Below are 13,131 nucleotides of genomic sequence, written 5' to 3'. Positions count from 1 at the left end.
GAAGAAAGGTTATGTGGGGATGCATGAGAACCATCAAAGACATTTTTACTGTGAATTGCCCTGCCAGAGCTTTTTCTGCTATTTTGCTTATCTTAGCCTGGCTGAGTAAAGGTGAAGGTAGCAAATGGTCTCACGCCATTCACTGAATGCCTACAATGCTTTTCTCCTGCTTAGACAGCTATGGAAGGGAATGTATAGTTTTGAAACAAGGGAAAATAGATTATACTTCAAGAGATCCTGAAAAGTAAGGAAACAAAAGCCCTGGTTTTGCAGCTGAACATTCTTTCTCAACTAACTGGAAAAAAAATCCTAAGTTTTAGGTTCTTGTTAAAATGGTTGTATTTATTACAAAAATCTACTTAGCAGTAAAGCATTCCTAACAACCCTAGGCATCTCCCCTGTGGTATTTTTGCTGTTTACAAAGCAGGATTACTTTCCATGGTGTTGTCTATCTCCCCATCCTGTTAGGTAAACTGTTTCTCAAGCTGAGCTGCTCTTCTTCAGGGAAATGAGCTGCAAGGTGTGCTTATGTGCATGGTGATTTGTTGAAAGGAATTTTTTCAATCCCCGGGCATAATATTTCTTTTGTTATTCTTCAAGCTGTGTTTTCTTTTGTGTGTTGCTAAAAAGAGTGACAGGATTTCTAAGAAGTTACTGCAGAACCCATAAGCCCTGAATATGCACAATCAAAACAATTCCTTGTTATCTGTAGAGTTCAGCTGGTTGAGAAAAAAAGACAGAAACCACACTAAAATATTCTCTTAAACCTAAAGTCTCTAAGTACTGTACACTATTTCAAATCCACAGACCAGCAAGGCAGGCATGAGATGAGGAGTTGAAGATGAGGGAGGAGCTGTGCATTGATGGGAACATATGTCCCACTCCCCAAAGAACAGCCATGAGCTAAAGGCGGAGTGGATCTTGAGCTGAGACCTAGAATATAAAATATCTTCCTTGACTGCTACCTTGGTATGTGCATTAAACACACTCTGCTGGGAAGCTGCAGTTTGTAAATAGATCCCTGATGGATTTCTGTTCCCTACTCCATTTTGGGAAATTTCTGCCTTCAGGACTCAGTGATCAATTCTTGTGCTACCTCTGGGTTTCTGCTGTGTTTGGTCACCACATGGAGACGTACACCTGAATAATAGGTCCTCTGTGGAGCAGGTTCTATGGATTTCTGCATCACACTAGGCTATCCATTCATTGCTTCTTGGAATCCCTGGTAAGAATTTATTGAAAACCAGAATGTAGTTGTTCTGAGGCCTCAGAATTTCCTACTTGTGTTGATGCTTCATTGAGAAACACACACTATACATATGAAAAATTCTGCCTTTAAAGAAGGATATCTTTCCTAAGCGCCCTTACCTTTTTGTGTGCTGTTGGCTTGGCTTTATACTCCTTTGGCAGAAAAGATGCTGCTTGTTCTATCAGCTACAAGATCAGTGCCAATGTGGTTAATTAGCATCCCCATGTAGGTATTATTATCAATGTTGGTGAAGGTATTCAAATATGCCAAATAATTTTTGATTCAGAAGGGATTGCTCTGACGCTTACACACGTGCTCTGATGCTAAAAAATGTCCATGACTAGAAATGCTTTAGCTGAGTCTTCCTTTACTGAAGACAAAATGGATGAACAGGTTTGCTTGCTGTCAGGTACCTTCTATATTTATGTTTTTAATGTTCTGGGTGGACTACTCAGATTTAGATAATATTGCAACTAAAGTAAGCATGAATACCAATTGACAAACCAAAAATTCCCCTGTTTTTTTCAAGAAAACATCTCCTTGAGCTGTCTGAGCAGTGAACGCTTGATCTTTTCCTGGGTAGATGTCTTCCACTTTATAAGAGTAAAATGGTTAAGAAAATGTTATTAAAGAAACAGGTAAAAAGCTGCCTAATTTGCTTCATCTACTTTGTAAACTAATGGTTTAAAGAGTTAAGCATATTCTGATCTAAGGCAATGCAGTTTATGTCAGCCCTATGTAGGCCAGTTTCCGATAAATAGAACTCATGTTTTTCTCTAAAGTGCATAAAACTGGAAGCAGAGACAGCTCAGGACTTCTCAATAACAGTTAAAATTTTGCCATTCTAAAGGTGAGAGCCTTGGTGCAGAGTGTTTCAAGCTCCATGAGCTCAGGCAAGAACAGTGGACAGCAGTGTCTGTGGTGAGTACCTGCTGTTGTTCCTGTTGCTGTGCTGTACTTCAGCCATGGGAGCAGCAGCAGGAACAGCCATAGGGCTTGCCAGAGCTCAGAGCAGCCAAGGCAACAGTGGTGCCGTGCCTATTCTGCTGCTGCCTTTGTACTGCCAATGTAAAGCCTTTATGGAAAACAGCCCTGCTAAAGAAGTTTTTTTTGCATTGCATCTGAATTTATTTGCTAAAAAATGCACATGGCAGTGATGGGTAATGAGGCGATCAGCAGTTTTCAGTTATGTGCTGAAATGCCACCTGATACAAGAAAAGGAACCCATCTCTTCTACAATGCCTAAACCTTACCTCTACAGCTATGTAAAATATGAAACTTTTATTTCCTGCTCATCTTTTCCCTGCAGAGAAATAATTCTTACTGATACGGGGCTTTAGGCTTTGACATCCTGAATGTCTGAGAAGGTATGTTTTGGGCAAAGAGGAGACTATTTGGCTCCTGGTGGTATAAAAATGTGATTGAAAATTAAACTGTCTTAGTTTGGTCTATTAAGGTTGGATTTATAACAGTTACCATTCCTGTAAAACTCAATTTATTAAGATTTCTACTACTGATTTGATACTTCAAGTGGATATGTTGTGGTAATTAAGTGTAATGGCATTTTAATACATCCAGAATATCTTCAAAGGACAGTAAATATTACTCACATTGCAATCCACTTAACAATAAGGGGAATCCACTATATAATTACAGTAATTGGAGAAAGTAAGGAGTGAGTTTTTGAGCCTACTGCGCCACAAAGAAAGGTTAAAAACATCAAACACCTGTGACCACATCTTTAGTTGGCATAAATTACATAATTACTTTTTTCCCAGCATCATATCTTTGTTAATTGTGTAAACACATAACAGAATAAAGGACAGTTCTCCTGGGATCTTACATTGCCAATTATTAGAATTTTATAGCTGCTTCTTTCTAAGGGTTTGAAAAATGGATTTGAGTACCACTAGCATTACCTACTTCTCTTTTGAAAGTAGTATCAAAATAGTTAAGGCTACATTATGTTTCAGGAAAGTGATTATAACTATTTCTGATATTCAATTATAATTACAGGTATTATACATTTTTTCTATACCAGCTGGCCATCTTAACACTCTACTAATTGTTATTTTAATATGCAGTTGAATGCTTGTTTACTCTGATTTCAGACCTGTTTTGTCCTAAAAATAAAGATCTGACCTGAAAGATATGAAGTGTTTAAAAGCACTTATATGTAGGATACAAATATATGGTTCAACAGGAGGCTGACTCTGAAACAAAAAGAATCTTTTAAAATGAAGTTCAGAAGGATATGAATTACTTTCTAACAAAATTAAGAACACTTGAATTTTTTTTTTCCTTAAAAGCCTGTCACTTCAATTATCCAATAATGATATTTCCAGGGGCCACCTTTCACACTGTCACTCAACAAGAGGAGCTGAAAGGTGACACAGATTTTAGGATCTCTAGTGGTGCAAACAGGAATGGCATTTAACAAACTTTAAACCCAACTCCTAATGTAAGCATCCATATTATTGAATGATTCACATGAAAAATGGACTATAATAATAAGAAGAAGAATAAGAAGAATAAGAATAAGAATAATAGCATTTCTTATCAGATGTACCAGAGCCTCCTTATAAAGCCATAAATGCTTCCCTGTGTCACAATTCTTGCAGCAAACCTCAGACAACAGGGTGGTTGTATGTGGTAATTTATAAGTAATTTATTCTGAAAGTTAAATAACTGAAAAATAGCTAAAAGCTAGAATTAAGCTTTAAAGTTTATTTTAATTCTGCCTTCTTACATGTGGAAATTGATTGACATTGGTGTCAAGGGGTCGCAGTTTTGTTCATAGCCCTTATTTATACAACACTTCTCTGCAGCATAAAAATAATTTCTCATGTAGACTAAGGAAATTTCATTCATCAAATCAGAACCATAGTTCAGCTCATCATATAAAATAGACCAAGACAAATGCACCTATGGAATCGTAGAGAAGTGACAGAAAAACAATAGAAAAAATATATTGCAAAATAATAAAGAGAATATAAAAATAATTGTTTGTTACTTTCAACTAAACTTCCAAAGAAGTTCTCAGAAAACCATCAAAAAGCAATTCTGAAAGGCATAATTATTTCCAGATTTCCATTCCTCATTGCAAAAAAGAAGCAGAGCTCTTGAAAGGTTAGAAAAAATTGTGGAATAAAAATTCTTGTTCTTTCTCAAACTTAGCTCTGAAAAGAACTCATGCCATTCTTCCTTAAAATGTACTATCAGATATACCATGAGCAGTGAGAGTGCTGCCCTAGCAATTATCCATAAAGACATAAGGGTAATTTACCAAGGAGGAAACTGTAATACATCATGGGAGGTGCACTCATAGAAACACAGAATGGTTTGGGTTGAAAGGGACATTAAAGATCATCCAGTTCCAACCCTGCAGCCATGGGACAGGGATGGACAGGGACACCTCCCACTAGCCCAGGTTGCTCAGAGCCCCATCCAGCCTGGCCTTGTGTAGGCTCTGAGTCCAGCTAAGAACCCCAGTCCGATGTCCCATAAGGTATTCACCCAGCTGTGGAAGACAGAAGAATCCTAAATCAGGCAGAAGCTAATCTTTCTCATCAACTTGTTAATCCAAAATACTCTACAGAAAGCTTATCAACAAATTGACACTTTATCTTCCCGGGTGGAGTATTGAAAAGTGTGAACTAGAATTTTCATTAAATCACATCCATAATTATTTACAGTCACCCTAGTTCAAATTCATGTTATATTAAACCCAGTTAAAGTTAAAAGACTTATCTGTAATGTATACAACTGGAAGATCAGAACGAGGTGCTGCATTTCACCATAGATAATATCACAGAATCACTGGGCTGGAAGAGACCTTCAAGATCATCAAGTCCAACCGGCCCTAACAGCTCAACTAAACCATGGCACCGAGTGCCACATCCAGTCTTTTCTTAAACACATCCAGGGACGATGACTCCACCAACTCCCCGGGCAGACCATTCCAATACTTTATCACTCTTTCCATAAAAAACTTTTTCCCGATATCCAACCTATATCTCCCTTGACCCAGCATGAGACTGCGTCCTCTGGTTCTGTCAGTTGCTGCCTGGAGAAAGAGACCAACCCCCACCTGACTACAGCCACCTTTCAGAAGTTGTAGAGAGTGATAAGGTCACCTCTGAATCTCCTTTTCTCCAGGCTGAACACTCCCAGCTCCCTCAGTCATTCCTCACAGGGCTTGTGTTCCAAGCCCCTCACCAGCCTCGTTGCCTCCTCTGGACACGTTCGCGCATCTCAACGTCCTTCCCAAACTGAGGGGCCAGAACTGGACACAGCACTCAATGTGTGCCCTCACCAGTGCCAAGTACAGGGGAAGGATGACCTCCCTGCTCCTGCTGGCCACACCATTCCTGATACAGGCCAGGATGTCATTGGACTTCTTGGCCATGTGGGCACACTGTTGGCGCATGTTCAGCTGGCTGTCAGTACCCCCAGGTCCCTTTCTGCCTGGGCACTGTCCAGCCACACTGTCCCCAGCCTATAACATTGCAGGGGGTTATTGTGGCCAAAATGCAGGACTCAGGGCTTGGACTTTAATTAAACTTCACCCTATTGGACTCTGCCCATCCATCCAACCATTCCAGGTCTGTCTGCAGAGCCCTCCTACCTTCCAACAGATCAACACACACTCCCAGCTTAGTGTCATCTACAAATTTACTAATGAAGGACTCAATCCCCTCATCCATGTCATCAATAAAAATATTGACCTGAACTGGCCCCAGCACAGACCCCTGAGGGACACCACTGGTGACTGGCCACCAGCTGGATGCAGCACCATTCACCACCACTCTCTGGGCCCGGCCATGCAGCCAGTTCCTAACCCAGCACAGAGTGCTCCTGTCTGAGCCGTGGGCTGCCAGCTTGTCTAGGAGTATGCTGTGGGAGACCGTGTCAGAGGCCTTGCTGAAGTCCAAATAGACAACACCCACAGCCTTTCCTGCATCCACCAGGCAGGTCACCTGGTCACAAAAAGCGACCAGGTTGGTCCAACACAACCTACCCCTCCTATACCTGTGCTGGCTGGGTCTGATACCCAGGCCATCCTGTAAGTGCTGTGGGATGACACTCAGTATAAACTGTTCCATTAACTTACCAGGTACTGAGGTCAGGCCAACTGACCTGTAATTACCACGATCCTCCTTCTCACCCTTTTTGTGAATGGGCATCACACTGGCCAGCTTTCAGTCATCTGGAGCCTCACCAGTGAGCCAGGACTGCTGGTAAATGATGGAGAGTGGCTACACAAGCTCATCTGCCAGTCCCCTCATCACCCTGGGATGGATCCCATCTGGTGCCATACATTTATGACCATCCAAGCTGCTCAGCAGTTTTCTGACTGCCTCCTCTTGGATAACAAGGGGACCATTCTGTTCCCTGACACCATCTACCAACCCAGAAGGACAGTTGTCCTGAGGACAAGACATCTTCCCACTAAAGACCGAGGCAAAGAAAGAGTTAAGCTCTTTCACCTTCTCTTCATCTGCAGTTAGTGAGTTCCCTCCCATATCCAGTAGAGAACAAAGGTTGGTCTTACCCTTCCTTTTGCTGTTAATGTATTTGTAAAGACATTTTTTATTATCCTTTACAAAAGTTGCCAAATTAAGTTTGAACTGCCCTTTAACCTCCCTTAATTTTTTTCCTACATGCCCTAGCAAACCCCTTTAATATTTCCTGAGAAATCTGACCCTCCTTCCAAAGATGATGCATCCTCTTTTTATTTCTATGTTCCTTCAAAACCTCATTGCCCATCGAGCCTGGATGTTTGCCTTGTCGACTCATCTTTCAGCACACAGGAACAGTCTGTTCCTGTGCCCTCAAGATCTCTCTTTTGAGGCATGCCCACCTTTTCTGGACTCCTTTGTTTTTAAGGGCTGCTTCCCATGGAACTCTCTGATTAAGTCTCCTAAACAGGCCAAAATCTGCCCTCCGGAAGCCCCATGTAAAAGTCTTATTGATGTTCCTCCTGATTTCACCAAATATCGAGAACTCTGTAATTTCATGATCACTCTGCCCCAAGTGGCCTCCAGCCACCTCATCTCCCACCAGCCCATCTCTATTTGCAAACAGCAGCTGCAACACAGTCCCTCCCCTGGTGGGCTCACCCACCAGCTGTGACAAAACTTGTCCTCCACACACCCTAAGAACTTCCTGGACTGCCTCTTTTCTGCTGTGTTAAGTTCCCAGCAGATGTCTGGTAGTTTAAAGTCACCTACAAGAACAAGGGATGGTGATCCTGAAACATTCTCTGGCTGCTTACAGAATAGGTTGTCCACCTCTTCCTCCCTGTTGGGTGGACAATAACAGACCAGCGCCTCTGTACAAATGTAATATATGCACATAGAGAGAATTTTTTCCATTAATTAGTTCAAACTTTATAATCTTGTCCTATGAATACCTGTGTTATAATGCAGTTATGATGTCAGTGTTATAAAGATGCAGAATGCATGTTTTAATATCATTGTTTCCTTAATTTTAAAATCCAGTCTGAAACCACAGGGCACCAGTTATTATAAAACCATGCATTAAAATGTTTCATTTAAAACACATGTAAATAAAAGGTATTAGAATCCTTAGGGCTGAAATTGTGAACAACATTTTTTCTTAATTATATGACATATATATTATATGACTTAGTGTTTTATTTACAAACAGAAACACAATGTTTCTACTGAAAAAAGAAAGAAAAAGTCAGATATCCTATCAGCTATACACCTGTGTACGGTCCATAAAGAGGTACAAGCTTACAAAATTCTTTGATGATTTTCTAAGATGATTCTAAGTTAATATCAGTGAAATATATTTAAAAAGGTTCAGTTCTGTTCATTCAAGCTTGTTCTGGCTTGAGTTATATTAGTAAACATAAATTGCATCTGAAAAAGTTCTGCTTTATGGCTTTGTTTAATTAAATTGGAAAATCAAAACACTGGGACAAGATAACTTTACACTGGATAAAAGAATTGCTGAGGAGCCTTTTTACACTTTGACAAATCCAGATGAAATTTAATATTTCAGAAATGGTCTGTGATATAATTGGAATAATTTGGAGACTCTGCTATTAATGAATATTAAATGAAAACCTTAAGGCTCAACTTAACTGACATAATATCTCCCTTCAAAGTCATAATATGAAGCCTGCGTATCACAGGGAGTATTTTCTGTAAAAATATAAAGTAAGGACTGGATAATATAAAAATAGCAGCTAGTTCATCAAGGAGGAGAACAGTTTATAAAAAGTCTTCCCTCATAAATTCTTTTGCTGGCTGTAGCAGCTATGAGAAATGAAGAGCTCCTGTGAAATGCCCAAGGCCACACTTTGGTTAGGAGCTAGGAGATACATCATCTTTGATTGGAGATACACTTTTTCTTGATGGAGGTGAGACCTGAGAGCAAGGGGTTTGTTGCAGAACAAAAAGGAGTTGTATTGTTTCCTTAATTGCACTATTCACTGACAAAAGAGCACTAAATAGAGGAGGAAGCCCAGAGAGCAGCCAGGGAATTGGTAAGGAACTGCAGCTGGAATGTGTGGTGGTGTCCTACCTTGTACACGATGATGGGGATGTCAATGACGATGTAGATAAGGTCTCCCAGGGCCAGGCTGGCTATCAGCGCATTCGGGCCGTTCCTCATGCACTTGTTCTGGTAAATGATCCTCAGCAGAGTCGCATTCCCAACCATCCCAATGATGAAAATAGCACAGGATACCACGGTGTTAATGTATTTGAAAGTTTCAGCAATCTTAGTCTGCTGGGAACATTTGACAGTCTGGTTGGACACCGGGGGCTGCATGGTGGTGAGGAGAATGCTGGATTCCATCCCTGAGTAGGTGGAAAGGGGGTTTCCCAAGTCGCTCCGGTTGGAAACGTCTCTGTCAGAGCTGTCACTGAGGACAAATCCCGGGACCAGCAGCAGCAAGGAAACTCTTAAACACAAGGCTTCCATCCTGAAGTCCCCAGTGAGCAAATTCAGTGAGACAAGACCTTTGGTTTTTTCTTCAGTATTTCAGTGAGATATTTCTCATTTTTTCACCAGCAGAGAGAATCTGTAAGCAAGAAAAGAAAAGGAAAAACACACATAATCAGTACAACAGGTAGTCTAACACATCCTGTGTCTCACTTAGGGAAGGTATCTGAGTGTTCAGCCTCTGCAGCACACATGTATAAACACCTGTTTGAACTCACTGTGCTGCTCTGAAATCTAGATTAGCCCCATTACCTGTCTGACAAGAGGCAAACACAAAAAATTCCTTAAGTAAGTGATAGCTTATGCAAATAAGATCCCACAAAACCCTGCTGAGACAGAATTTGTATAGGGATGGAGAAAATAAGGGGGATGAAATTCTGTTTTAAAATATAGTCTTGCAGTTGACCTGTCATGGAGACTGCTGAATGGTATTTTAGCTAAAAGAAGAATTTATTATTTTTTCTTTGAAAACAAGAGGTAAAAGCACTACATTAAAAATTAAAGGTAGTAAATTCATCAATTTTCTGAGTATTTTTCAGGTACTGCAACAATTAGACTTTACATTACTTTTGTCTGATTTATTACCTGGATTTCAAATGAAAACTGATAAGACATCTATTTCAAATCAAAATCTGCACCAGATCCAAAATCTCTAAATATTAGGAGGAAGATTTTATAGTCCTAGGATAGGCCTCTGGCCAGAAAAATACCTTCAAACTATGTCATCTGGTTCTGAATGTAATTGCCGTGCAACTCATGCTCAGTACTTAACCACAGGGAAGTTAATAATAAAAAATTAAGCTCTTTAAGGATAAAAAAATACTTGGTTTAGTATTCTAAGCAACAACTCATGTAATTTCCAGGTAGGGAAGAAAGCATCATAGAATCCTGCCCTACTAAGTGTGACTGCCTGTGTGCAAACACGGCCACAAGGTTTGTAGATACCAAACCTCCAGTGAAACCAGGGATGCCATTTAAGTCCATTTTCCTGAAGCCCTGGTTTAATTTAAGATTTTTTTTTACATGGTTTATATCTGCAAAACAAGACAAAGTGCTTCAGTGTTGACAAAAGAAGAGTAGCAAATAAAGTATTTATAACTTTCTGATTTCCAGGGACTCGCCTGAAATATTTGGGAGGATCCTTTTAAATAAATGAGTCCTAATTTCATTCCCTGTGGGGCTGTTAAGTCAGAGTTTATAGCAAGACATTTACCAGAGAAGGAGGGAGAACATTTACTGATAGTACTTCTGGAGGAGGCAGAGTGTAAATATTTACTAGTATTGCAGGCTCCTGTTGTATGTGGTCTGTGGAAGTGTGTGTGTACCTCTGTGGAGCAGCAGATGCGATGCTAACCCGAATATTCCTGTCTGGCATGCAGAGTGCTGTCCCTCAGACCAGGCATCCACCTTTCCATCCTTGCACTGCTGTATTTGAGATCAGCAACTAGCCAACTGGAGTTCCCACGGACTTAATTTAAAAGTTTAACATACTAAATAGTAAATCCTTCTTTATTTAATTACATTAAATGCTGGTTATGACGGTATCTCAGGGCACTTAGCAGCAACATGGCGCAAGTGTTTCCACTTTAGGTTTCTAAATCTTACCAGAAAAAACAGAGATGTTTGACTGTAACCCTTTTCAGGCAAGGATTAATACTTGTATTGTTTTCTATGATTACGGTTCCTCAATTTACAGATGGGAAACATGTATCACTATTAATGGCTTTCCCAAGTAAATGAGATAAAGCTATAACAGAACCCCCAGCCCTATGTTTTAGTAGTTACATTAATTTCCTGTTTACTTTGTGACCATTTTTGTGAAAATCTGATGTATGTATCATATAAACATGGTGGCAGCATGGCAGTCATGCCGCCAGCCTGCAAAGCTGGGAACAAAATTGCCAATTACCATCTCTTCCCTCTCCCGGAAGAAACTTTTCCCTAAGAAGCAAAGCGAGAAAGTTTTTAATAGGCTAACTACTAAGGGTACTTTTTTATAGATTCCTGACAGCCCTTCATTCCTCTGTGCATATTTTTAAAGTATTTATCTTGTTGCAGAATATAACATACAGCCTGCCTGGTATGAGTAACACACTGGCATCCCTGATAATTTCTGTGATAAAATAATCTAGGATTATCCTTCACACACGCAGCGTGGGTACCTGGAGGGTGTGAGGGTGCTCTGTTAATGTGGGAGCCTCCCGCCTGTGTTGTGCCTGTGCTCCTGCAGTACTGCAGCCGCGGATGCGGGGAACTGAATTCCTGACTTGCCTGGAGTATCAAGCCACAAAAATTCCCATGCCGAGGTTCGCAAGAAGAGACCGTACTAATGGAAATGAAATTGTTCCAAAGACCGACTAGAACGTGAACAGTGCTTAATGAGTGTAAGGCAGCTGAGATGTGAACAGGAGCAAATGAAGCGGAGCAGGGCAGAGAGGCACTGAAGGGAACAACGCCGGCAAGGGGGATTCTCTGGGCTGTTCCCAGCGAGCGCTGCCGGGGAAGCCGCCCGCTGCTCCTTTCCAAGGCGAGAGGAAACACGCTCCTTGCTCCACCAGCGAAGGATCGATTCCAGCATGCACTGGCAAACCAGTGCTGCCTGCCCCGCAGCCTATATGGAGAGCCTCTGGCCAGATCCATTCATTGTTAAACTTTATGGAATAACAGTTCCCCCAAGCCGCCTTGTGCCGTCTCTTGTTCTCTCTCCCTTCCTGTCTCGCACACGCTCACACCCGCACACAGAGGTGCACCGCCGGCCCCGAATCCCCGTCCGGAGCGTTTCCAGCGGTGCGGGAGGTGCCCGCGGCTCGGGCCGGGCTGTTCCCGGCTGTTCCCGGCGCGGGATGGGTTCGGGGCTCCTGCAGCATCCCGCGCACTTCCCCGCGGCTCGGGCCGGGCTGTTCCCGGCTGTTCCCGTCCCGGGATGGGGACGGGGCTCCCGCAGCATCCCGCGCACTTCCTTCCCCCGCCGCGCCCGCCTCCCGCCTGGCTCACCCTCATGCTGCCGCTGCCGCCGCGCCGCCTCGGAGAATTTCTTCGGAGTGGCTTTTCCTGGGATAGTCTTACTAGATCCTCCTGCCTGCGTCTGACTGGGTGGAATTGAGAATCTCCACCTCCGCTAAATCAGTGAACGAAAGAGACAGACAGAAGAAGTCGGAGCGTCCCCTCCTCGCTGCCCCCTCCCCCAATTAAAACAAACCTCCAGCCCGAACTGAGCCCCTGCCAATGTTAAACACAAAGGCTGCCTCCCGGGCACAGGGGAGCACGGAGCTCCTTAACTCTTTCCTCGCTGAAACTGAGCACAGCTGCTTCGCTGGACTCATCTAAACCACACCGGGAACCCACTGCTGTAGATGCCTACTAATGGCACGCAGGATTCTCAGCAAGGGTCTCTACCTGATCCCACCAGACGGCAGAAAATCCATGAGCAAAAACTGATCCATGAGCAAAATCAGATTTCCGTGGGAAATCTGGTTAAATAAACCTCTTTTGCTTTGCATTTGCCCCGGGGCTGGCGGGGATCAGTCTCTGAAACAATCGGTAAAATTGTGTGTGTGAGAGTTTCAAAAATGTTAGATCCGTAAACAGAAACTGCTCCTGAGTGAAAATTTCTTTGATCCATCCAGGACACATCTCGCTAATACATTTTAGTTGCATTTACAAGGCTAGTAAGAGTGAGGCATTTTCTGTCATTCCTATGTTTCCTACTACTATTCTTCTGTCAAGACAGAGGTGCAAAAAAATCTGTGCAGAAAAAGTGGAAAGTTCACTTTCACCTAACGATATTTTCTCACAATGAGAAAAAAAAATGTGTATCAGAGGGAGCAGTTTGTACAGGAAAGAGTTTCAAAATCCCTTCTTTCATGCCAGCAAGTTTATGAAATTTTGAGTCCTTTGTTGAA

General features: G+C 42.0%; 1 protein-coding gene across 1 annotated transcript in view; it reads right to left on the bottom strand.

Annotated features, from left to right (window-relative positions):
• The window catches only part of EDNRA (endothelin receptor type A), a 33,305-nt gene extending 20,894 nt beyond the window's left edge, over positions 1–12,411 (bottom strand). The window contains exons 1-2 of the mRNA XM_030947063.1: positions 12,224–12,411; positions 8,807–9,308 (exon numbers count right to left, since the gene is read on the bottom strand). Of these exons, the coding sequence (XP_030802923.1) occupies positions 8,807–9,208 (402 nt within the window). The 5' untranslated portion in view covers positions 9,209–9,308; positions 12,224–12,411. The remainder of the gene's footprint in view (positions 1–8,806; positions 9,309–12,223) is intronic.
• Positions 12,412–13,131: the final 720 nt, after the last annotated feature.

This window comes from Camarhynchus parvulus, chromosome 4, assembly GCF_901933205.1.
Source record: "Camarhynchus parvulus chromosome 4, STF_HiC, whole genome shotgun sequence".
Classification (NCBI taxonomy): Eukaryota; Metazoa; Chordata; class Aves; order Passeriformes; family Thraupidae; genus Camarhynchus; species Camarhynchus parvulus.
This window is presented reverse-complemented; position numbering and strand designations above follow the sequence as displayed.